General features: G+C 37.1%; 1 protein-coding gene across 5 annotated transcripts in view; it reads left to right on the top strand.

Annotated features, from left to right (window-relative positions):
• Positions 1 to 19951, top strand: part of LOC121426460 (natural resistance-associated macrophage protein 2-like) — a 40844-nt gene extending 20893 nt beyond the window's left edge. For 4 of the 5 annotated variants that reach the window (XM_041622775.1, XM_041622774.1, XM_041622772.1 and 1 more), the window contains 13 exons: positions 510 to 632; positions 1964 to 2190; positions 2977 to 3047; positions 5548 to 5615; positions 8842 to 8997; positions 9979 to 10137; positions 11724 to 11816; positions 13180 to 13299; positions 13980 to 14129; positions 16036 to 16109; positions 16791 to 16947; positions 17569 to 17619; positions 19659 to 19951. In XM_041622775.1, the coding sequence (XP_041478709.1) occupies positions 510 to 632; positions 1964 to 2190; positions 2977 to 3047; positions 5548 to 5615; positions 8842 to 8997; positions 9979 to 10137; positions 11724 to 11816; positions 13180 to 13299; positions 13980 to 14129; positions 16036 to 16109; positions 16791 to 16947; positions 17569 to 17619; positions 19659 to 19811 (1602 nt within the window). In that variant the 3' untranslated portion in view covers positions 19812 to 19951. The other variant, XM_041622776.1, reaches the window with a different exon arrangement.
• Positions 19952 to 26354: the final 6403 nt, after the last annotated feature.

Below are 26354 nucleotides of genomic sequence, written 5' to 3'. Positions count from 1 at the left end.
GCTTGTGACACCTGGTACGAGGTTCTGCAATTATGCAACAAAAAGTGCATGTCAGACCCGAAATTTCTCAAAAACATTTCCAGTACAAATCCAATCTTAATCCGTTTCTATCCGAAATTCATGTAGTCTTGATATTTACTTTCATATTCAGAGTAGTGTCCCAGGGATATCGAAAAGAAAACAACAAAACAAATCAAACAGAAAAGAGTGCTAGGTACCCATTCACCTTGGATGAGTGCAGCACATTGTGGATAAATTTCTTGCTGAAGGAAAACACACCGTGGCTGGGATTCGAACCAACGTCCCTCTCATTGAAAGACGAGATACGTAACCACTAGACCATGACGCCACCAATGGTAGATTAGCATGTCAAAAGAAAATGCATACTTCATATTTTACCTGTGTCGCGGTTGTTCTGCTTGAGTTTGCACATGAAGGAAATACCTGCGGGCTTGAATGATTGATGAACTTTGAACACATGTTTTTTCTGATTTTTTTTTTTTCTGTAGTATGCATTCAGTTTCCGTAAGTTATGGGCTTTCACCGGGCCTGGTTTTCTGATGAGTATCGCTTACCTGGATCCTGGTAACATAGAGTCTGATCTACAGTCTGGATTTGTCGCAAAGTTCAACGTAAGTTCCTCGTTGGTTTATCAATTATGATATTGAAGGGGAAGTTCACCCTGAAGATAGTTTGTTGAAAAAGTAGCAGAAAAAATAGTAAAAAGTATTGTTGAAGGTTTCAGGAAAATCTATTAAAGATTAAAATAAATTAAAAAAGGTATTAGAATTTGAAGTTTTGAATTTGTGACGTCATAGTCATACATGAGCAGATGCCCCATTTGTTACAATATGTCATGTAAATTGCATAAATCAATTTTTTTAATATTTTAAATGTCCATTGCTGATGCGCGCTTTTGTCACAGTGCGCCAAATTGACGCCTGTTGACATGGTTACCCAAGCTATTTTATTCATGAGTCCACCGTTTTGAATTAATGAATTCACTCTTCAAACAGTGGACTCATGAATAAACTAGCGTATCTAACCATGGTAACAGGTGTCAATTTGGCGCACTGTAACAAAAGCACGCATCAGCATTGGAATTTCTTATACATGTGCCCGATACGTGCTAAATTAAATGTAATTTATACAGGAAATCTGCACAAGCCATGGATTCAACCAGGGTTTTTTTAAAACCACCTTTGTGAATTCGGGCCACTACGATTTCAGGGGCCATATCGTTTTTGCACTACAGTTGACCCTTCGAAAATTATTGTGTGTGATCCAGCTGGATCGGCACCTGTTTATATTAGCCACATAAAATTCAGGATTCAATTCTATAGATAGGTGAAAATGTTAAAACTTGATAAAATCAAAATTGATAATTTATGATACTATCCAAATTGACAAATACTGAATTGAGGTGACATGTCATGGTGTGGTCAATTAAATTTTGGTTTTTCATTAAAAATGAGAATATTATATTAAGTCATTTCTGAAGTCTTTGAAATGAAAATATTCAAGTAAGAAAGTTTAGGATAAACTTAGATATGAGCATGCTCCATATTTTCATGGTTCACATGCAAATTAAACCAAACTTGAACCGTAAAATGTATTTTGTATAACAAGTAGTAAGTGAATGAAGTTGTAAAAATCCATCCATAATTTATTGTTCGAAATAGACATGAAATGAAATGCTCCAAAAATTTGCTTTGCCCAATTGATCGTGGGCCCGGCAGCCACTGTGCAGCGCCACATCGACGAGGCTCTATCCCTTTAATCGTTGAACGCCAAACAGGGTAGCAGCAACTCCCATCTTTCAACGTCTTTTGGTCTGACGCCGCCGGGGTTTGAACCCCCGACCTCCCGGTTGTGAGACGGACGCTCTACCAACTGAGCCAACACACTTATCTCACAAATTTACTTTTATTCTCACTTGATACCCAATTCATCTCCTGATCAGTTGCTATGGATACTAATGTTTGCCACCCTCCTGGGTCTGCTGCTCCAGCGACTGGCGGCCAGACTGGGCGTGGTCACCGGTATGCACCTGGCGGAGGTGTGTTACCGGGAGTATCCCAAGTACCCTCGGATCTTTCTCTGGATCATGGTGGAGATTGCAATCATAGGTTCGGACATGCAAGAGGTGATCGGAACGGCCATTGCATTCTATCTGCTCTCTAATGGAAAGTGAGTTTGAATGTGTTTTATTTTATACTGAGGAAGGGGGTAGGGAGAAGAAGGGAGGGGAGGGGTAGAGACAAGGGGTCATGGTAGAGATTGCTATCAAAGCTCCTGACATGCAGGAGGTGATTGGAACAGGTATTGCATTCTATCTGCTCTCTAATATGGAAATTAAGTGTGAATTCATAGGGTTTGAGAGAGAGAGAGAGAGAGAGGGGGGGGGGGTCAGAGGAGAGGGAGGGTGGAGGTCAAGGAGTCATAGTGGAGAGTGCAACCAGTGGTTCAGACATGCAGGAGGTGATCAGGGCTCCGTCTTACAAACAGTTGCAATTGATGCAATCAACGTAACTCTATGGAAATCCATCAGTGTCTTAATTTTTTCTACAGACAATTTTGCACAATGTCCTTTTTAAATAAAGAGAAGCATAGTGAATTTTCAAGAAAACAATGAATGCATAAATGTATTACATCATAGTTAGAAAACATTTTGAACAAACATGCATAATAGATGATGACGTTGATGGCCGTCCATAGTTGTTATTGATCGGATCAATCGCAACTCTTTGTAAGGCGAGTTCCAGAATGACGATCACATTCTAACTGCTCTCTAATGAAATTGGGTAGGAATGCATCCATCGATGATATACTGAGCAAGAGAAAGAGAGAGAGGGGGGGGGACATACCCTGACAGAGTGTTGATATTGCTACATACATGTACTTTTAGCTTAAAATCATGTAACTTGTCAAATCACAATACTTGCATTTTTTTCTCTCTTTTTTTTTTATTTACAGAATCCCTCTTTATGCAGGTGTCCTGATAACTATCACAGACACATTTGTCTTCTTGTTTCTAGACAAATATGGTAAGTCACGGTCATTGGCCCGTATTCTGATGGTTTGAACTCTGTTCGAGTGAAACTTGATTTTAATTGTCATGCCAGTTTTAGCCAATGCATCGACTCAAGTGTAATATTGAATGAGACAAGCAGAATAGTCTTGCAGTTACGTGTAGATTGGTTTACAATTATGCCAGATAAGTGAGAGGGGGGGGGGGGGGGAGTAACAGACCATACTGCTGTAATAAAATCAAAGTTTAAATGAAAATGACAAAGAACTATTAAAATTATTTCAACTTAAAGTGAATTCTGCTGCATCGACTTTGATAAAATTAGCAGCAAGGATGTAAGGTATACATATACAGATTGAGGTATACATGGAGCATACATGTACATGTACCTCGAAAGAAAGAAAATGACTCGATGAGACTAAGTTTTACAATTGGATCATCGTGGCAGGTATCACAGCTTGGCAATATCAGCCATTGTTACACTGTCTGTAGGCTCAAACATGATACTTGATACATGTAGATGGTGCTGTCCGTATTGAGGCCCAGCGCTGGCTAGCGAGACGTGTTATTTTTTCCCTGGGAAATAAAAAGAGAACGTGGTGAAATGTTTTCGCTGCGCCCTGATTTAGGACTACTGGAAAATTATCCTGTCTAAGTTCTTTGGTTCAGATATTTTCATGAAATATAATGTGGTTGTAGGTAGACTATATTGGAAATTTTATATGTAATCAAAGTGAGTTTGCGTAGGATTGAGTTTACATTGAAATCTCATTTCCCAAGGTACTACTAGATTGAATTGGAAGAAAAAAAATCTCGGCAAGTGTGCGTCTGGATAATAGAGAGATCTGGATAAGGGGAGGCTGGATAAGAGAGGTCCGACTGTAATAAAGTCAACACCAAAGACTTAACTGATAAATTCAGCAGCACAGATGTGAATATTAATTTCAGAGGCGAAATTTTTCATAATGAATTCAGCAGCAAGATTTATATGATAAATCAGCGGCAAAGATCATAGTAAATTTAGTGGCAAATATTCCAATATTGATTTGAACAGCACAAATATGAATGATAGATTCATTGGCGAACTGGGATTAATAGGTGGCAAAGAATTAGTTCTCTGCTGTAAAATTTTCTAACAATGATACATGTCCACTTGTTACACCATTGGGTTCATTGCAGAAATGCATGTACCTGTAGGTGTATTCAAACTCCCAAACAACTTTTTTTCCAGCCTCCAATTGTCAACTCAATTTTGAATTTTTATCTCATTACTTCCTGATATTTCTTGCAACCCACTTTTCTGCAGCAATGCTTTCAGGAGAGTCAAAGTCACCTGAATCCGAGAAAGGATGGAAATGGTTAACTTTTTTATCCTGCGGTTGCTCTGCAGATAGCGTAGATCCATGTAACTTTGATTATTCGACTTTTAATTGGAGAAATCTGTCTTTTGGGTTTTGGATTTGATTTTGGGAAATGGCCATCATTGCTCTTGATCTTTATAGGATGTACATTTCAATTCTATTTTAGCTCAAACAGGCAAGTTTTAGAATAGTATGTACTGGGTATTTTGTAACTTTGGTTTTTCCACGTTAGCATAAACTGTTGTAGATTCTTTTATTGGGAAATATCTTTAATTTCCTTTGTTCCCCCTTGTTTGATTTTTAGTTAAAAAAAACCCTTTTGGATTAGGAAGTTGGTAATATAGGTACAAGAAAGATACCAAAGTCTTATCTTTTTTAATATTAGCAGTACTTTTTGACATATTGAAACTAGTCCAAACTTTCTGATACATGCATTTTTGCTATTTTTTTTTTATAGATAGAGAGTGATGTAAACGCCTAGTAATTCCACCTTGGTTTACTCGATCTCATTTCATTTGATAGTCACACAAAAACACCCATATTTTTCATTTAGTTTCAGATAGGCAAATTGAATGGTATATTTGGGTTTAGTAGGTTTTCTTTTTTATTTTAACCATTATTTGAATGAAGCTTCCATGGAGCATTTGCAGACCATTTAAACTTTATTTCCCATAGTTCTATTTCAAAAGCTTGACTACGATAATCTTGAAGGTTCTTTACTTACGCCCTTTTTATAAGAATAGAAAACAATTATATGTCAATATGAGCCTCGGCAGTGATGTCATAACACCATATCTTTTAAATGCACACTAATAACAAAATGTAATTGCTAAAAAGGGAAAATATTATATGAATTTTAGATCAGAGGTCACCAGTTAATTCAATTGCTCAAAATACTTCTGAGTAAATTTTATAGTGCACTTCATGCTGTTTTTGAATTTATTTTCAATTCCTGAATCCGTGTGTGGTTTCTGTGCATTAAATTTTGTATTCCTCGCAAGCATATTTAACATGCACAATCGCCTTTTCCAAATTGATCCCCAATGCAACAGTAATACAATGAAGATCACTGACGATTGAAGGATTATTTTTTTGTTTTACTTATTTGTATTGAACAAGATATTCTCACTCTGTCCTGTGTCTGTGTCTACTTAGGTCTACGTAAACTAGAAGCCTTCTTTGCATTCTTGATAACAGTAATGGCATTTACCTTTGGCTATGAGGTAAGAATATCACATACATTAGTGTTCAAAAGTTAAAGAACCCCATATCAAAATGCACTCCTCCATGCTGAGTGTTGAATGTAGACAACCACGCTACAATTTTAGCCATCTCAGAGAAGCAAACTTTATTGAATGTCATATTTTCATCACCTGACTTCACAGTATATCTAAGATATGGCAGAACGAGACCACTTTGAATATGTTGATTATCTGATGGGGTCATTAACTTTTGAGCACCACTGTACTTGTAGACCTGGGGGGTGTTTCACAAAGATTTAAGTACAAATGTATGACTTAAGGATCGCACTTAAATGCTGATGCGTACATGATATAAAACGCGCAATCTTATCGATCAATGCACGTCCCCTTTGCATGATCTGACCAATGCGGCCATGCCATTTATAACGCACGCAACTTGGCATTTAAGCGCGACTCTAAGTCTTGCTCAAATCTTTGTGAAACACCCCTGGACCCACCTGTTCAGTTTATGTAGTTTATTCAACTTGAATTAATCTTCCATGTGCCTAGTAGTGCTGCACAATGTATATTTTAGATTTTTTTTTTTCATTGGCATTTATTTCATTGATGTTGAGACGGGTTATCCCTAGCAAATCACCAATACTTCCTACTAATCTCATTTTTTAGTTGTTTTGTTTGATAATAATTTATATCCCTGGAAGCAATTCTAACGCGAAGAGATTGTTGTTCAGGGGCGCATTGCAGAAAGAGTTATAATCAATCACAACTCTAAAAATCTTGCGCAACTTGATTTTCAACCAATCAAGAGCGCGCATTTGGGACTTTGGCTTGCGTTTAAACGCAACTCTTTCTGCAACGGGTCCCTGAACATTTAAAAAATTAACTGATAGATCAATCATGGTAGATGTACAGTACTTCAGACTCTGTGGCAGTTGCCTTGTGATTGTTGACCCCTCATCTCTACTTCCTCCATGAATTAAGCCCCTGTCACATCTTTCAGTGCAAGCTACTAAATTCCATCACCGTGTACACGGTAGCATCTGCATATTTGCATGGGACTACAAAGTCAGTGAACAAGCTCACAGCCTCACATTAAATCTTAGTTCTCAGACACTGCACATGTTTTAATTACTAATATGTCAATATATTTCAATTAATCTAGAGTGAGTTCACTTCCAAAATTGCCGATTTAATCCACGTTCATTCTGGAGACTCAAGTTTTTGTACCACGAAATGGGTCTGCTCCGGTCTCGAAAGCTCGAAAGCGTTGCTCAATCACGCTCAGAGCCAATTTGAGAATCACCAATTGCGACAGCGATAATTGCTACAACTTACGTGTTATACGCTCGTACACATGTGCTACAAGCCTACAAACAAAAGCTCCTCAAATTGGCAACAAAATAATGAAAATCAATCGATAACTTCAGTTACACTTAATTCTGCAGCGATCTGTGCATGCATGTACGTTACAGTATACAAAATGCGCATCCAACGAGCGTCGGCGATAGCTAGGGCCCTGCACTGATTTTCTTTTGCATTCTTTATTAATTTAATGCGCTGCTAAGCTGAGTAAACTTTTTAATTTGCACCAATTTTTGTCTCACCTGCGAAGCAAAGTGAGACTATAGGCGCCGCTTTTCCGACGGCGGCGGCGGCGGCGTCAACATCAAATCTTAACCTGAGGTTAAGTTTTTGAAATGACATCATAACTTAGAAAGTATATGGACCTAGTTCATGAAACTTGGCCATAAGGTTAATCAAGTATTACTGAACATCCTATTAGAGTTTCATGTCACATGACCAAGGTCAAAGGTCATTTAGGGTCAATGAACTTAGACCATGTTGGAGGAATCAACATCGAAATCTTAACCTGTGGTTAAGTTTTTGAAATGTCATCATAACTTAGAAAATATATGGACCTAGTTCATGAAACTTGGACATAAGGTTAATCAAGTATCACTGAACATCCTGCATGAGTTTCACGTCACATGACCAAGGTCAAAGGTCATTTAGGGTCAATGAACTTTGGCCGAATTGGGGATATCTGTTGAATTCCCATCATAACTTTGAAAGTTTATGGATCTGATTCATGAAACTTGGACATAATAGTAATCAAGCATCACTGAAAATTTTGTGCAAGTTTCAGGTCTCATGATTAAGGTCAAAGGTCATTTAGGGTCAATGAACTTTGGCCGAATCGGGGGTATCTGTTGAATTACCATCATAACTTTGATAGTTTATTGGTCTAGTTCATTAAACTTGGACATTAGAGTAATCAAGTATCACTGAACATCCTGTGCACGTTTCAGGTCACATGACCAAGGTCAAAGGTCAATGAACTTTGGCCGAATTGGGTGTATCTGTTGAATTACCATCATAACTTTGAAAGTTTATGGATCTGATTCATGAAACTTGTACATAAGAGTAATCAAGTATCACTGAATATCCTGTTTGAGTTTCAGGTCACATTATCAAGGTCAAAGGTCATGTAAGGTCAATGAACTTTGGCCATGTTGGGTGTTTTTGGTGAATAACCATCATATCTCTGTAAGTTTATTGGTCTAGTTCATAAAAAGTGGACATAAGAGTAACCATGTATCACTGAACATCTTGTGCGAGTTAGAGTATTATTCAAAGTCAGCACTGCTGCTATATTGAACCGCGTGATGCAGGTGAGACGGCCAGAGGCATTCCACTTGTTGTGGATTGATACTTCAAACTTCTCAGGTAAGCTTTAAAACCGTGACTTAGGCTATATAGACCCCTTTTTATGACATGTTGATGCGGGTCCGTGTCGACATGAAAACATAACTCGCTCTCACAGTGTTTACAACGTGTACACGACCGAAAAACACGCCGTGTACACGTGCATCAAAAATGGACTTTCAAAACGGGCCTAGTGCAAGCCGTGCGGGTGAGTTGCAGATGATTACCCGCAACAAATGGGAAAATATAATAAAGGGCACCAAACATAATGCCAGTGAGAGGGGCATTAGTGCCAAGTAATACGACTTATATATAGACAATGACCTTAGTGGCCTCAATGAATTTTAACCCTGGGCCTCGTCGCATAAACATTACCATTACGGTAGCTCTGCCATGCAATGGTAACTAGCATGGAATCCTTGATTTTGATTGGCTGTTGATCAGCATTACCATGGTAGTTACCATTGGATGGCAAAGATACCATAATAGTCACTTTCATGCAACAGGCCCCAGATCATATAATATTCCTTGCTTCTTTCAGTATATTGCTGCAGCTCCAAATCAGGTTGAGGTTCTGAGAGGGATGTTTGTGCCATCGTGCGGGGACTGCGGAGAGGAGGAGATCCTCCAAGCTGTCGGGATCATCGGGGCCATCATCATGCCTCATAATATATACCTGCATTCAGCTCTAGTCAAGGTATGCCTCGGGGCTGGAATAATAAATAATATTCATAATTACATTTTGTATCTATAAGTGCTTTATACTTGTATGTTTCTAGGTGCTTTACATTATAATTGGAGCGTTGTGGCCCAGTGGATTAGTCTTCGGACTTTGAAACAGAGGGTCGTGGGTTCGAATCCCAGCCATGGCGTAATTTCTTTCAGCAAGAAACTGATCCACAATGTGCTGCACTCAACCCAGGTGAGGTAAATGGGTACCGGTAGGAAGTAATTCCTTAAAAAGCTGTGTGCGCTATGAATGCCTAGCTTAGCCGGGTAATATAGGAGCGCCTTGAGCACCTAACAAGGTGGATATGTGCGCAATATAAATATCCTATGTTATTAATTATTATTACAGGTACCCCAATAGTTGATTCCTGGCATGAATACACGCAATTTATTCACTTTCTCCACTCCTTTGGGACCATTCCAATGAGATTTCCAAGACGCAATTGCTAGGGATACTACATACATGTACTAGGCGTGAGCATCCTACCGGTTACCCATTTAACACCTGGGTGGAGAGTGGCAAAGTGTGGATTGACGCCTTGCCAGAGGACACTAGGCCATGGTGGGATTCGAACACACAACCCTCTGATTGCAAGGCGAGAGTCAGAACCACTACACCACAAAATAATAACAATTTTGATTACCCATTTCCCAGTTTTCCTTTCTTTTAATTCATTTCACAAATTGGTCTACCCATGAATATTTGAGACCATAACAACTTTTCATACTGTATGAACAAGAAAACAGACACAAATCATTTTAGGAAGGTCCTACATGTAGGGGATCAAGCATAGACGCTGTAAAATTCAAGTTTATTTTGTTTAAGTTATCCAGTATTTATTTTCTTAAGTCTTGCTTTTGTTACTCCTTGAAAATAAAGTTTCAGCTTTCACATTCATATTCAATTTATTACACCTTTCAAATCTCAACTTCTTTATTCGTTGCTTAGTCACGAGATGTGGACAGAACTAAGAAAGAGGCTGTAAAAGAGGCTAACAAATACTATTTCATCGAGGCTAGTATCGCTCTCCTGGTTTCCTTCATCATCAACCTTTTCGTTGTCTCCGTCTTCGCAGAAGGACTTCATGATAAAACAAATGCACAAGTGGTAAGCGTCCGTTTGGCTGATTCCTGAAGTAGTTCTTCGTGGGGGTAGTGAATTTACAAGCGCTGTATGTTTTCCTCATTGACTGTGTGTTATAAAATGGCTAGTCTTAAACTATACATTTTTAGATAACTTTGTACAGATACTGAGTTTAGAGGATAAATTAGCCTGTGATTTTATTTGTGTAGAAAAGCTATAAAACGTTTTTTTAGATAGTGCAGTAGGTTTCACGGTACACCATTAATCTTTCTTGGGCAAGTGTTGGTCTTGAAAAGGACCACCCAAAGTCGACGTTTCTACAAGTGTGTTTTTGTCGTCTTCGGGAGAATGAGCAGTTTGTAAAAGCAGGCCTTATTTACTCTTGCTCAAGAAAGATAGATGGTGTACCGTGAAAACTACTACACGATTCTTCTTCGCCATGGCAACCTTCAGAAGGTTTCGAGATAGGCCTCTGTTTTACTACTTGGTAATATTCATGTGATTATTGCAATACAAATTTATTGTGTAGTGCGTTATTGTGTTATATTTCAAGATGACCTATATTTTACACTTGTATTGTGGGTAATGAACTTAGCCTGATGTGAGAAGTGGGGCTATCAAGGCTGCTGGTTTGTTTGTCCTTTAAGTTGTGGCATTCCCTCGCAAACAAGTGGAATTTTGGCTCATTAACATATAATTGCATCAGTTAAATTTGAATAGCGCAGATGTTAGAGGGGTACTGAACTCGACAATGAACCATGTGTTCATTTTTTTAAATGTCAGAGGTCAGTCAGGCCTTCATGTGGTATGACAGGCATCACCTCAATGGTCAGATCATGCTAAGAGGACATGCACTACTGCACTATTAACCAATAAGATTGCGTGTTACAAACCATGTGTGTGTCGGCTTTAAGCATGAACTCTTTGTGAAAACACCCCATGGACTCTATTTTAAATCGATTTTTCCCTGCATTACCTCCTAAATTAACATGATGGTATTACAAAAATCTAGTTCAGAAATTCAAGGTCAAAGTTCATTGGAAGTCGGTCAGAATTCCACTGTTGCAAGTTTATGAGTCGGGTGACATATTCTTTATTTGTAGCTTATGGAAAGATGGATATTGGTGTCCCTTGTCATGGTAGAGATATACAGTACCGGTATGCATTGTATTGCTTTGTATTGTCTTGTTTGATTATAAATGAAAGTAGTTGCAGTAAACACTGATTTCACAAGAATGTGTGTGAAACCAAGCTTAATCATCGAGGATCTAGATCTGGTACAGTTCCGTACATAAACTGAACTTTGTGAAATCTTGAAATCTACGCTGAAAAATGTTCACACTGAAGATCACCAACACAGATAAGCGCACATGGGACAGTGTATTATTATTGCTTTGAATGTCGGCCCAACGCTTGACCCGAATCCCGTGCTTATTTGCTAATTTCTCAGCAATTACACAATTTCTTCCAGAATCCTTTGGCACATATTTTTTATATACAAACAGACATTTTGTGGTCATTTCATTGGATTCTGTACGAACTCATTTTGAAATCGTTACCACATCTGGAATTTATCTTTAAATTGCTTTTTCTCATCCCCTTTAATACAGCATAACAAGTGTGTGGAGCACAATCTTAATATGTATATAGATGTATTCCCAGATAACAACTCGCTGGTTGAGAGTGTCGATTTATACAGAGGGGTAAGTGTATCCTCGTAATGTAAGTGTTTACCCTTTGAACCGAAATCATTTGGGGTGGCCGTGACCCATTCCCTGAATTATTTGCACGTGTCAACCACATTCACAAACTCCCATGATTCGAGCCCCTGCATAGGATCTCAATCTATAGCAGGGGGAATACTTGTAGCCGTTGCGCTTTGTATACTCTAAAAAGAACTACAAATAAGTCAAGCTATTTGTATTTTTATCATTATAACAAGTGAATATTTAGAAATCTAAATGTAATATATCGGACCTCAAAAGGTACAAATTGAACTTTTGAAATAGTAATGGACTGGTCACTTTTCAACCTTTCTTGTCTCGCCCACCAGAGGTGAAGGCGAGACTTAGGGATCCAAATGTCGTCTGGCGTCCGTCCGTCAAAAATCTAATGACACATAACTCCACAATCGTAAGTCGCTTTTCAACCAAACTTGGATGGTAGATGGACTTTGGGGACCTGCATGTTATGCTGCAGTTGGAGGTCACATGGTAAGGTCAAAGGTCATTTTCAGGTCAACGTTAAAGTTTACATGCAAGACTCTCTTATGACACCTAACTCCGCAACTGTAGGTCGCTTTTCAACCAAACTTGAATGGTAGATGGACTTTGGGGACCTGCATGATATGCTGCAGTCGGAGGTTACATCATAAGGTCAAAGGTCATTTTCAGGTCAACGTTAAAGTTTACATGCAAGACTCTCTTATGACACCTAACTCTGCAACCATAAGTCACTTTTCAACCAAACTTGGATGGTAGATAGACTTGGGGGACCTGCATGTTATGCTGCAGTTGGAGGTCACATGATAAGGTCAAAGGTCATTTTCAGGTCAACCTTACCTAACTCCGCAACGGTAAGGTGCTTTTCAACCAAACTTGGATGGTAGATGGACTTGGGGGACCTGCATGTTATGCTGCAGTTGGAGGTCACATGATAAGGTCAAAGGTCATTTTCAGGTCAACATTGAAATTTATGTGCAAGGCTCTTAAGGCAAGTGTTATTCCATCCCAGTCATATTACTATGAAGTTTTGATACAATTCTGTTGCATGCTCTCGCGAATCACGATATTTCTGGTTATTTTCATACGTGGGCGAGACACAAAATCGCTTTTGCCTCGTCTTTTGATATACACCAGGCTCTTGTTCTTCCAGTTAGGAGCCAAACTTTAATAGCAACAAACGTGATAAAAACTAAAATCATATTTGTTCAATATTGCCTCATTAATTCCTCTGAACTTATAAAATGCCAGTATTGTTGAGTCACTTCAATATTGTAACTATTCTCTTTGTAATTGTCTTTATTTCCATTGAGTGATATTTTTACTTCGTTATTTTTTTTACCAGGGTGTGTTTTTAGGTTGTCAGTACGGTGCTGCTGCCCTATACATTTGGGCTGTTGGGATCCTGGCATCAGGTCAAAGTTCAACGATGACTGGTACTTACGCAGGGCAGTTTGCAATGGAGGTAGGTCAAACAGGTTTCGGAAAGGGAAGTCATCGCGATTTTATCGCTCTACACTTTTGGGGATTTAAGATGATTCTGTAAGATAAATAGAAACCTTGTAAAAGAACCATGATGTGCAACAATAATGATGAAAGATAATTATCAGTTTGGCTGGCTGTAGAGGTTTAGAGTTAGCTGGTTTGGGGGCCCCTATTGTTATAAATCTGAACCCTACCAAATTTCAATTTCCAGGTGGGTGTTTCATAAGCTGGTTGAGCAACTTTACGAACGACTAGCTATAATTCAATAGGAACTCCTATGAAAATATGAAAAAAAAATCCACAATTTATTGTTCGAAATAGACATGAAATTGAATACTCCGAAAATTTGCTTTGCTTAATTGTGGGCCCGGCAGCCACTGCAGCGCCAGATCAACGAGGCTGTATCCCTTTTAATCGTTGAACGCCAAACAGGGTAGCAGCAACTCCCATCTTTTAACGTCTTTTGGTCTGGTGCATATGGTGCATATTATATACCACAAGAAAGGGTCACCAGTCTTTCATAAAGTCGCTCGCAACTTATCAACAGCACCCATCCGAAAGGGTTAAAAATACACCTGAAGCCGACACAACTTCTACTTCTTCCTTCAGTTTTTAACATGTATAAGTCTGAAACCAACCAAATTTCTTTTCTTCTTACAGGGCTTTTTAAATCTGAAATGGTCCCGATGGAGGCGGATCATTTTGACCCGGTCGATCGCCATCTGTCCAACCCTCTTCTTAGCCATCTTCAGTGGTATAGATGACCTCACCGGAATGAATGACCTACTTAATGTTCTGATGAGCTTACAGGTATACATGAAAGGGCAAATATATGGTCAGTTCCCCCATGTCTGCGCGGTCTCCCAAGTCTGCGCACCCCGCGTATCTGCGTGATTCTAGTAAAAAAAGATACGCAATGAGCACGAACTTTACACACACATGCAATACATAGTATAGACAGGTATTCATAAAAAATCCGACTCAAAATGGTGGAAAAATAATGAATTCGGGGCATTTCATGCGAAAGCCTCAAAATGTAGCCTTTTGTCATCAAAATCCCTGAATGGTGTGCAAAGTGAATGAGTGTGCAGACATGGGGTACCATTTTTTTTCAATCTGAAATTATGACTGCCCGAGGTTTTCAAGAAAATCCTATATTTCCTTTCACTTTTTAACGAGAATTTGGTAAACTTACTTTTAATAATATAAGGAACACTATTAACCAAAAGATTTGTGTAATAGGAAGAAATGTTAAATCTTAACTCAAATTGTTAGGTGCGCAGACTTGGGGCCCACCATCATACATGAATAGGGCAAATATACAGCGGTGCTGAAAAGTTAGTGAATCCCTCCAGAAAATCAACAAATTCAAAGTGTTCAAGTTCCGCCGTGTTTATAGATAATATTGTGTAGTCTAGGTGAAAAAATATTACCTTCTGTAATAAAGTTTGTTTCTCTGGGCTCTTGAACATGGTAGTGTTGTTGTCTACATTCACACTCATGAAGGAGCGCATTTTGTGGTGGGGTCCACTCACGTTTGAACACAACTCTATGTACTTCATTTTATGTAATTTCTTTTTAATACACATTTATTTCCTGGGTGTATGGTACAACAGTTGGCATACAGTTTCAAAGTTAGACGGACATTACCATCTAGAGTAATATTTAAAAGCAAATAGGAATAATAAATAAGAATTGTGCACATATAAATATAGATGTATGTTTTATTTTTTGATAAAAACTTTGTGGAATCTGGAATTGCTTCCCTTAGTTGCACACTTCTAATATTTTCAGCCAAGCTACAGATTTATTTTACTTTGCAAACTCAAAGGAATATAATTTCCAAGAGGTGTAATTAGTATCCTAATACCCCTTTCATAAACCTATCCTCCAATTAGCCGCCTAAGAGTAATGCGGATAATTCAATAGAAATTGCGTTCATAAACTCCGAAAATAATGCGCACTATTTTTACGAGCGCCCGTTCTGAAAAAGGAGGATAATCGTCATGGCAACCGCACACACCCCCTCCGATGCGGTTGTGTTGGAAAAGGGTGACCGTGTGACCGCTCCATGGCAATTATCCGCATTACTTTCGAAATGCGTTCATAAAGTCAAAATCTGGTCCCGATGCTGTTTTTATGCGGATAATTGCAGCATCAAAATAATGCGGATAACTCTGGTCCTTCTCCGATTTTACGACCAAATTATGCTGCTATTAGCTGCATAATTGGGTTTATGAAAGGGTATAAGTTTGATTGTTGCACATATTGTACAAGATAAATATTCTGTGATATGAGTATTCTTGGAACTGTCCTTCCCAGTGATTTGGACCTTTGTAAAAATCGTTGCCTTTCTGCAAGTGCAAGAAGGGGTTATATTTTGACATTTTTTTTTTCAAATTTCAAATATTGAAAGAGTACATCATAGGCTATCCAATGATGCAAAAATTATTTCAAAATTTTAAGTAAAACTAAAAATATTAGCAAATTTAAAAAGGGCATGATAAAAAGTAATTGTAAAAATACCCCTAAATCCCTTCTTGTGGGAAGCCGATAATATTGAGTTATGATTTTACTGGCTCTAATTTCCTTTAGGCCTACATAAATAATATACTATTTAACACCTGACAAGCAAGTACCGTAGTCTGAAAGCAATAAAACCTCTGACCATCTTGAATTCTTTGAGTTTACCGATTTGATCACCTTTCTTTTGCAGCTTCCATTTGCATTAATACCGATCCTGACATTCACCAGCAGCAAGCCTATTATGGATTCATATAAAAATAATCTGTAAGTACGCTGTATGTAATCATCAATAGACCAGGGCCCCGTCTTACAAAGAGTTGCAATTGATCCAATCGATCGCAACTATTGAAAGCCAGCAACGTCAACATATAAAATGCATGTTTGTTAAAAAAAGTTCTAGATATGAATGTATATCCATAAATTCATTGATTTCTTCACAATATGATGTGTTCTCCTTCGTTTACAAAGGACATTTTGCAAATTTCCTGTAAAAAAATTATGACACTAATGGATTTCCATAGAGTTATGATTGATTGGATCGAGCGTAACTCTTTGTAAGATGGGGCCCAGTTCGTAGTTACTTCATGGACAATTTTGGTCAAATGACTTTATTTCTTTCATTATATCAAGATAGAAATGAATCTGTGTTATGTACTATTCCAATGTATAAAAATATTTGGGCGCAACAAAGCTCTGTGATGCTTTGACCAGAAACATTCTAGTATGTGACCTGGTGAAAACACTGTGGCATGCCGGGGCCACTGAATGGGGGGGGGGGGGGGGGGGTATTAATTCAAGCAAAAAGTGAGGGGCTGACAATGCACAAAATCACAATCAGATGGCAATTTTTATATTTTTTACATGGTTTTGGAAAAAAAGTGGGGGGGGGGGCTCAAGCCCACCCAGCCAAGTCATTTCTAATTCTGTTTCCTCTCTCTCTTCCAGCGTATCAATTATAGCATGTGGCTTGTTAGCCATAACGGTGATCGGTATCAACATCTATTTTGTAGCCGTCTTCCTACCCCAACTGCCACATCACTGGGCGATGTACCTCTTAGAAGCCATTATTTTGGTGATCTACTTTGCTTTTATATTTTACCTGGTAAGTATTAAGAATTGTTATTTGAAATGTATGAAACCTAAAAAAAGCCTGTCTAAATTTTGGCTGAGATTCAGTAACATGAATTATATTTGAATGGTTTTCTAAAATTTGAATCCTATAGAAAATTACTTAAATTTGTATCATATTACTTGCTCGATTCCAGGCAAAATCTAAGTTTGATCATTAAGGTTAGAAATTTTGTCACATTCCATGCTTTATTAGTTGATATTAGGAACCCTTTTGCCCCCATTTTAGGCACTTAATTGTATAAAATCATGCCCAGTTTTACAAGATCTTTTTGTATGATATTTTTTTTCACAGAGCATTTCTTTTTGCATGCATTGATGGGTGCAACTTTTTCATGGGCAATTGAAAATCGCAAGAATTCTATCGCTTCCTTATTCTACATGTATATTGATTACAATAAGATTGTAGATGACGTTTTTCAAAGTTTTGCCTGCTTCCTTTTTCCCTTATATGATCACTATGAAAAATTGATGCGATTGTTGTTGTCATATGAAGATGGCTGTCATAATAGTTCAGATATGTAGCCTTTGGGAATGTGAATCTGCCAGCTATAGCATTATCTATCTGCTTGTACTTTGTTCTTCTCTCATACAGGTTGCCTTCTTTGCACAAATGTTCGGATGCAAATTTCCTCCATCAATACAGGTAATTATCAAAGGTTTTTAAGAGCATTATGGCAAGGCCAAAATTTGTTTTAAAATTCTCTCTTCATTCATTCATTGTTGTCTATTTTACTTCATGGACCTGGCCAAAAAGCATATCTATAATTATTGCTGGCGGTGCTGTGACAATGCTCAGCACCCCCCAGTAACAATAGAATAATCCTCCGAGGACAGATCCCTGATTTACTTATTTATTTACAATTTATTTATTTGTTTATATACAAGGCACTGTTGGGACCTGTTGCCTGTAAATTTTATTGCATTTTCCAAGGAAGTGAACATGAGGAACAGATGAGAAAATTTCAGAATACCTTTTATCATAACTTGATATCTTTTTCTTGTGTGCAGAGACATTTATGTGCTGTTTTTAGCTTTAAGCAAGTAGCTCTGAAGTCATGTGTGCTCATTGAATGTTAACCAGGAAAGAGAAAAGCATTTTCAGAATATGGACGTTATTGTAAGTCTGTACAAGAATGTTTGTCCTAAAGGCCATCGCACACCTTACGACCCGACTGGTCGCCGACTGGCTTGCGACTGAGTTAGGGGAGATGTGACGTCACAGCTTTTGTCAGCTTGAGAGTCGCAGACCGATCAGAGACAAGTCGCATGGAAAATCGTAAGGATTTGACATTTCGAATCCTTATGACTGGATCGCAAGCTCAATCCAACTTCCAGCCAATCAGACAGCAGAGTTGCATGATGTGTATATGATAAACAACGCGCATACGCAGTAGTAAGCTCACTTTCTCAGTTGCTATGCCAAAAAGCAAAAAGCGCATGTAGAGTCACAGATCGGATTGCAAGGTGTCAGGTGTCGAGGCTTATGACTACCTTGCGATTCATCTCCCCTCACTCGGTCGCAAGCCAGTCGCAGACCAGTCGGGTCGTAAGGTGTGCGGTGGCCTTAAGACAGTTATTAGAATACGGCCCCTGGATCTTATGGTTAACACTTTGAGGCCCATATTCTGAAGTCAGGTTTAACTGGTCTAACTCTGTGTTAAAATTATGGGAAGCCATAAGTGTCAAAATTGTTATTAAGTTGTATGTTTCTTAAGTTAACTGTGCTCTTTCCTGATTCATCGATGGTGAAGACAATCATCTACATGTATTTATACATCCTAGACGATGATGAATGATTTATGAGCCTAATGAGCTGAAGTATGATATCTCTACTGGTAGTGATTTATGTAACAATAGGGCAATTGGCTATCCATACCCTCAACCACACTTTTAAGCCCGAGTTAAACCCGACTTCAGAATACGGGCCTGAGTAATCTCATCTGATCCACAGGAGCTCTATAAAATTTACAGGTATGGCTGAACACTGCGACTTTGCCTGTTAACATTGAACTATCCTATTTTTGCAGGGATTGTTCACTGGCCCAAACACGTCTTTCATTTCGGATCAGTCGGAGGCCCAAGAATCTTCGGCTTTATTGTCTTCATCAATGTGATAATGATCATCCGCTTTACCATCATCATCTGCTTCATCCATCAGCTTTCTTGAAAATCACCTCATGCTTTCGCTATTCATTGCTTTTCACCGACTTGGTGTATTGCACCTGCCCCATCAGTATCCATGAAAATCACCTTACGGTTCCTTCGTCGTTTATAGCTTTTTACAATCTTCATGGTGCATTAGTCTTTTGGGTGACCATATATGGATTGTCACCAATAAACACCTATCTGAGAGAGAGACTCGCCCCCATCAGTATTCGTGAAAATCACCTTGTGCCTTCGTCACTGCCCATTGTTTTCACTGATGGTTCGTTGTAGTATTTTACATGGTTGTACTGCCTGGATGTATTCAGATTGTCATCTTTGACTGGGAATTTTTATCTCCAGTCAATGCCTTTGACTGTGCATGTATGCCGCTATCGTCAGTTGACGTCAATTAATGTACATAAAATCCATAGAGCTGCAATTCATCTCACCCTTTATTATGTATATAATGAATTCAATTGCGGTTATTCACATGAAAAGCAGTACTACGGTCTCACATTGTTCTCTCTTGCTCTACAGCGGTTCTTCACAGCATCCGCTACGTCCTACAGTTTGGACCGTACAGAGTTTCATGCTGATGATGACGAGGTCGAGCTGTCAGGATCATACGGTCCGAGAGAACTTGCATCTTTTCCCAATGAAGACACAAGGGATGATATCCATAGAGATTAGATGCGGAGGGGAGACCTTGACCATTTGATGCTGCTACTTGCCTCAATACCATGGCAATCAAATGTTGGGCTGACGATCAGAAGGACATTACTCAATTTTTGCCATTTTGAGGATTTGGTACCATAGACAAGTAAATCAGCATCACACAGATTCTGGAATCCTTATAGAAGGTTGTAACTCAGTTTGTGCCATTTTGAGAATTTGTAATCAAGTAAACAAACCAAATCATTTTGCTTCAAAGGATTGACTGATTTTTTAGCAATAAATATGTCGTAACTGTCAAACAGTTATTCTAAAAGATTTAGAATATACTCTAAAAATCTAAAATCACTTCATCACATCTCAATAGATATCGTTGGTAGAATATTGTCAAACATGGCTACAGCCTTCTGCTTGGCAGTCCTTTAAATCATTTTGAAGTTTAGCACAAGAAATGTTAAGTCCTTTTAACGTACAATCACAGCTAAGAAACACCATTTATCCTGGGGTAAGGATAGTACATCATTTGAAATATTACAATGTATCTACACAATACAAGGTTTTCACACTATGTCTTCATCATTTCATATTCTTATCAAAATATCAAGTTTTGCTTTTAACTACATGTTATTGTGTCTTTTTATGCTTTACCAGAAGTAATATTTCTATTGTACTTTGTAAAGATAATAATCTATTTTCATAAATATCTTTCTTCGAGTCTTGATTGCTCTCTGTCATGCCGGAAGGCGGGCCTTTGCTGGCAGAGGGCTATTTTTATGACTCCATTAGTTGTATTTTAATAGGTGCTAGAAAAAGATCTGGGCCCCGTCATACAAAGAGTTACAATTGATCGGATCATTCGTAACTCTATGGAAATCCATCAGTGTCATAATTTTTTTCTACAAAAAATTTGCATGTGCAATGTCCTTTGTATGCAAAGAGAAGCGCCATGAAATTTTCAGGAAAACAATGAATGCATGAATATACATGTACATCACAGCTAGAAAATATTTTTAACAAACATGCATAATAGACCAGACTAATCAGACCAATCGTAACGCTGAAAGACGGGGCCCTGTTTTATATAGTATAAGTGGTACATGCGCAATTGTTGCATCGTTATTCCTGTATGAAGTGAAAATGTGCTCACCTCTTTATTAACATGTGCATTCCAGTCATACAAAAATAAGACTTCAAATTTTCCGTTTTCCCATGTTTTGTGACAAGCAGTCATATTGGGGGACATAACAAGAGAAAAGCTCGCCAGACCATAAAAATCGATGGTTTATCACAATTTGATGAACAGATTCTTATTGATCTTTGTAGGTTTGCATGGTGGAGTTTATAACGTGGAGAAGGTTTACAGTTCACCATGTGTAGGGGAGACCGGGGTTAGTTGGAACATCATTACATGGGTTAAGTTGAAACATTGAAATTTTCTTTGAAGCCTGTAAAATAAATTTATGCAATACTGCCCTCAATTCGTTGCTATTAATAATATAACAGTGTTGAATTATTAAAGAAAATTTCAATGTTCCAACTAACCCCATGTTCCAACTTACCCATGTTCCAACTATTTTGTTGAAAATAAGCGAAACTTTAAAATGCCATAACTTTCTTATTTTACATCCGATTTTGATGAAATTTTCAGTGTTATGCTTGTTGATTTTTCTCTTTTTATTCAAATCAAGTTTTTGTTGGGGTGGACTTGTCCTTTAAAGGTCAAGTTCAGCCCAGATTTGAGTCGACTATAATAATAACAGGCATTTATATAGCGCCATCTATCTAGAAATGATCTATTCCGAGGCGCATTGTGATTTTTATTATTATTACCCCGGCTTTAACTGTATACAGTGAGGAGAAAAATCAACGAAGATGAATAAGGAAAAGTTCGCAAGAATCAGATTTAATTCATTAACACTCTCTGGCATTTTTAAAGGGGAATGAAAGCTTTGGAACAAATAGGCTTGTGTAGAAACAGAAAAATCAAAGAATAAGAATAAAGAAAGTTTGAGAAAAATCGGACAAATAATGAGAAAGTTATGAGCATTTGAATATTGCAATCACTAATGCTATGGAGATCCTCCTATTGGCAATGCGACAAGGATGTGTGATGTCACTGATGAACAACTTTCCCTTTGGTGGACTATAAAATACCCTCAAAATGTCTCTTTTTGCTTTTTTTTATGATGATACAAACTCTTTATCCATGATGTATTCTTAAAAAATATGTATTACATTCCCTCATGTAGAAAGAACACATGATCTATGGATAGATGTGATAAAAGAGGCAATTCAAGTGAAATATATACTAAAGTAATGGGGAGAGTTGTTCACAAGTGACATCACACATCTTTGTTGCATTGCCAATTTGCTATCTCCATAGCATTAGGGATTGCAATATTCAGATGCTCATAACTTTCTCATTATTTGTCCGATTTTTCTCAAACTTTCGTTGATCTGTTTCTTTGATTTTTCTGTTTTCACACAAGCTATCTTGTTCCAATGGTTTCATTCTCCTTTAATTTTCACAAAGCACTGAATTGCATTCCATTGGTGTTATGGGAATGAGTGAGCCAGTGACATCACTTGCTCATTCTATCATTTGTATGTTATTCTTCTACATTTTTTATTTTGATTTCTTTCATTTTCCTCCGCTAATTAAAAACTTAGTTTGATTCCGTGTGAAATAGGTAAAATCATTATAAATCACAGTTTGTCATTTTTTGATAGTGACAAGATTATTATCATATTTATTAAAGTGAAAAAAATTATATTTCTTGTGATAAAATATAAGTGAAAGAATATGCGAAAAACGAAAAACATCATTAGTTTCCTCACTTTGCATACTGAGCAGGATGTGCATATCACCGTTTTGTGAAAATACATTCATGCAAATCTTAAAATGTAATACCTTTTGTATTTTGTTACATAATTGTGATTGTAATTAAATTTCCAGTGATATTCTTTTTTTGATCACTCAATTTTCTGTGGTTATTCTTTGTCGGGGAAGACTTGGCCTTTAAAAACGACTATTTTTTTTAGTTTTTTAGTCAAATTGTTTAGCTATTTCATCAGAAAAATCATGCAAAATTTTAGACCTTATTTTTGATTTGATGACATTAGTAGCCAAACCCATCCAAGAACAAGTTGATATGAATTTTCAATATGGGAATTTCAATGAGGTGTTTTCCCCAATAGGACAATTTATTGATCATGTTTTTCGAGAGATGGTAACTATTAATCACAGCAATTTGGCATTGAAGAATGAAGTTTTAGCAAAAATTTTATTAGAATGATACTTGTATGTCAAAACAGAGAACTATAGGCATGAAGATTGTCATCTCTTTAGAATTTATTATATCAGCACTTCTCAATCGGTGGGCCGCGAAGCTCTCTCAGGTGGGCCACAAGAAGCTCCAGAGGGAGAAAAAAAAATAGGGGGAAAAACTATATTATATTTCATTTTGGGTCAAACAAAACTAAAGTTAGGTATCATGCATGTTGCAAAGCATGCACACAATGATGGTTTTTATCCATCTTTAATGTGAACCTCACGTGCATGGGTAAAGTGTGTGTAGTTAATTGTCACCCATTTACTGGACATTTGCAAATGCAGAGTAGTTCTCAAGCTGTTTATTTCGAATGTTCAGAGCTTTGTGTTCAAATTTCTTGAAACATTTTTTCATCAAAATGGATGTTCTCTTAAACTTTTGGTAGGTGGGCCTTGAAAAAAAAATCTGAGAGTCAAAGTGGTCCTCGAGTAAAAAAAAGTTGAGAAGTGCTGTATTATATCACACATGTATTTGCCTTATCAAATATTTTCATCAAAATGTGCCTTGTGATTCAGTGATTTTATATTATGTACTCATGAAAATCTACTCAAATGTATTTAATTTTAATTGTATACATGTACATGCAGTAAGATTATTTATACATGTGTTAAGAAAACTAGTATTGTATCGGAAGGAATTATGCTTTGATTTGGTTTATATAGCCACATATCATTACATCGTTTTAAATCTTGTGACCAAAAATTGTTTTTGATGGAGGAATATGTAAATGGAGAGTTTTGATATTTCTATGCATGGATCACAAAGAGAACAAATTTAGTTGCTAGAAAATAGGGGAGTCTGGATGGATGGTTCTTGGATACATACAGGGTGTCTTAATAAAAAGTGAAACTCTACTTTTTTATTTAGAAAAATAGTTGAGTCAATTGGCGTGTTTCTACAGAGAATCGTTAAAAACGTTTTATCTTTTCCAGAATCGAAAAACCGTATCGCCCTTTAACCAACCTGTTTCTACAGAGCAAATAATCCGATTAATTCACATTCCGTGTCAGAAATAAACGGATTAACACGGCAATAACCTGTAACCTCCCAAAGGTGGTTATGAGAAAACCGAATTTTTCGTGATTTAGTTTATCAATAAACCGCATCGCGTCTGTTTCTACGGGGAAGTTCTCCGGAATTCAGGATTCTTCCGCGGGTTGAACGATTCTCCGTCGAAACATGCCGAATGACAATTGTGCTGAAGGTGATTCAGAATGTTGCAATTTGAATTACATGTTGATTAGGTTTCTAGGAACATCATTGAACACCAGTGTTCCAAAAACAAGCATAGGATTGGCATGTCTACCTGTGAACAACACGAGTGTAAACAATGCTCGTTACTAAAATCGCTTCAATAAATGACTATTTTTATATTTCATGTTATCAATTTCTTAATATCTTTGGGAGATTAGAAAAAGACACAAAAGATATGAACCACAAAAAATGTTAGAATTTTCAAGATATTGCCCAATTTATGTCCATTGTGACTAATATACTGTACCATGCTAAAGGACCAACTGCAATTTTTACGTTCATGTATTTCATAATAATGGTGTTCAGTGATGCATGGCCTTAGAAAAGTAATGTTATTATTCCTATATTTATGCCTGAAAATATATGATGTAAGTATATTTGTGGCCAGATTGTTTCTTAATCTATTTTAATAGGCCTACTCTAATGAAATGGTGACTGTTTCAACTATTTCGCATTCTTCAATCCCCCCGCCCCATTCAATGGGATGAATGTTGTACTTTTCTACTGCCAAAGCAGCCTAATTATAATATGAATATTTGGATTTATTGTGAAGATTAATGGAATAAAGATAATGACATTTTCTAATGAAAAACAATTTCATTTAAGACCACCTTATTGACCTCACTTTTCATATACTCAATATAAAGCATAATTTTCTTCCGTTTCAATAAACACTAACTGCATGGTCAGGATCACACTGAATATTTTTATTTCAAAACATGATTCTGAACAGAAACTTTTTTTTATATAGTTTTTATTGGGTTTTCATGATTTTGTGTAACAAATCACATGTAAAATATACAAGTAATCTGAAAATAAAAACTTACATTAGAAAAAGTACAGCTTATCAACATAATGAGAATAGATGAAATCAACAGGTTTATATCTCATCGATGAAATATAGAATATCAAAAACAAGGTTATTTCTTGAAAATAAAATCTCCCCATCCTACAGATTTACAATTGACATCGACGTCCATACCATCGATAATTTGATTTGAATGAACAGAGAAAAATCAAGATGAAGGGCACCATTGATATTCATTCGATGTTAATTTTGATATGTTAAAGACCCTCAACTGAAATTGACAAATCATTTACAAATTGAAAGTTAATAAACTAAAAAGGCCAAAACTCGAATAAAACATTTTCATAACATCTTCCTTTTTGTCTAGTTTGGTCTGATATTTATTCGCCACCACTTATCTATATGGTACGATTAACTTTTCCTGAACCAACTATTCATTTGTCTGACAAAGTGAAAATTAGAAAAGCATATGTGGCACTGTATTAATATTGCTACATTCAATGGAATTCCAGGCTTATTTTGCTAATTTCTCAGCATTAATTTACGCATTTTTCACAGCAATTTGGCACATAATCTCTATTTATACATACTAACATTTCATTGGATTCTGTTCGAATTCTGAGATCGTTACCACAAGTGGTATTCATCTTTAAGATAGACTCTTTAGATTTATTTAAGTATCTGTGAGCACCTCCCTGGTAATAACAAATTGCTCGATTAAGCATCTCGTCAGTTTCTTGCGAAAGATTGAAACCAACACGATACATGCACTGACCATTGCTGCCTATCTGCAACTTTCCATCTGGTCCAGATCGTGACTGGTGAAACCTTTACTCACCTATCCGTATGTAGGAGTTATCACATCTGTTTAAATAGTGACAGAAAAAAAATGGCATATAATTTAGATGGATCATCGACTAAACTTATAAAATATCCTAAAAACGGTGGTTAATCTTATCAGACAGTCACTCCTACAAAATATGCATACACAAACAAAAACAATTCTGATTTATCTACTGATAAGGATTGTAAATTATAGAAAATATTATAAGCGGCAAAAATGTATATGTAAGTATACAGTGTAGATTTTATACAACATTCAGGTGTGCTATCAGATCTTGATATTAATGTAACAATGATTCATAACCTACATGTATATGACCTTTG

This window comes from Lytechinus variegatus, chromosome 13 (assembly GCF_018143015.1).
Source record: "Lytechinus variegatus isolate NC3 chromosome 13, Lvar_3.0, whole genome shotgun sequence".
Taxonomy (NCBI): Eukaryota; Metazoa; Echinodermata; class Echinoidea; order Temnopleuroida; family Toxopneustidae; genus Lytechinus; species Lytechinus variegatus.
This window is presented reverse-complemented; position numbering and strand designations above follow the sequence as displayed.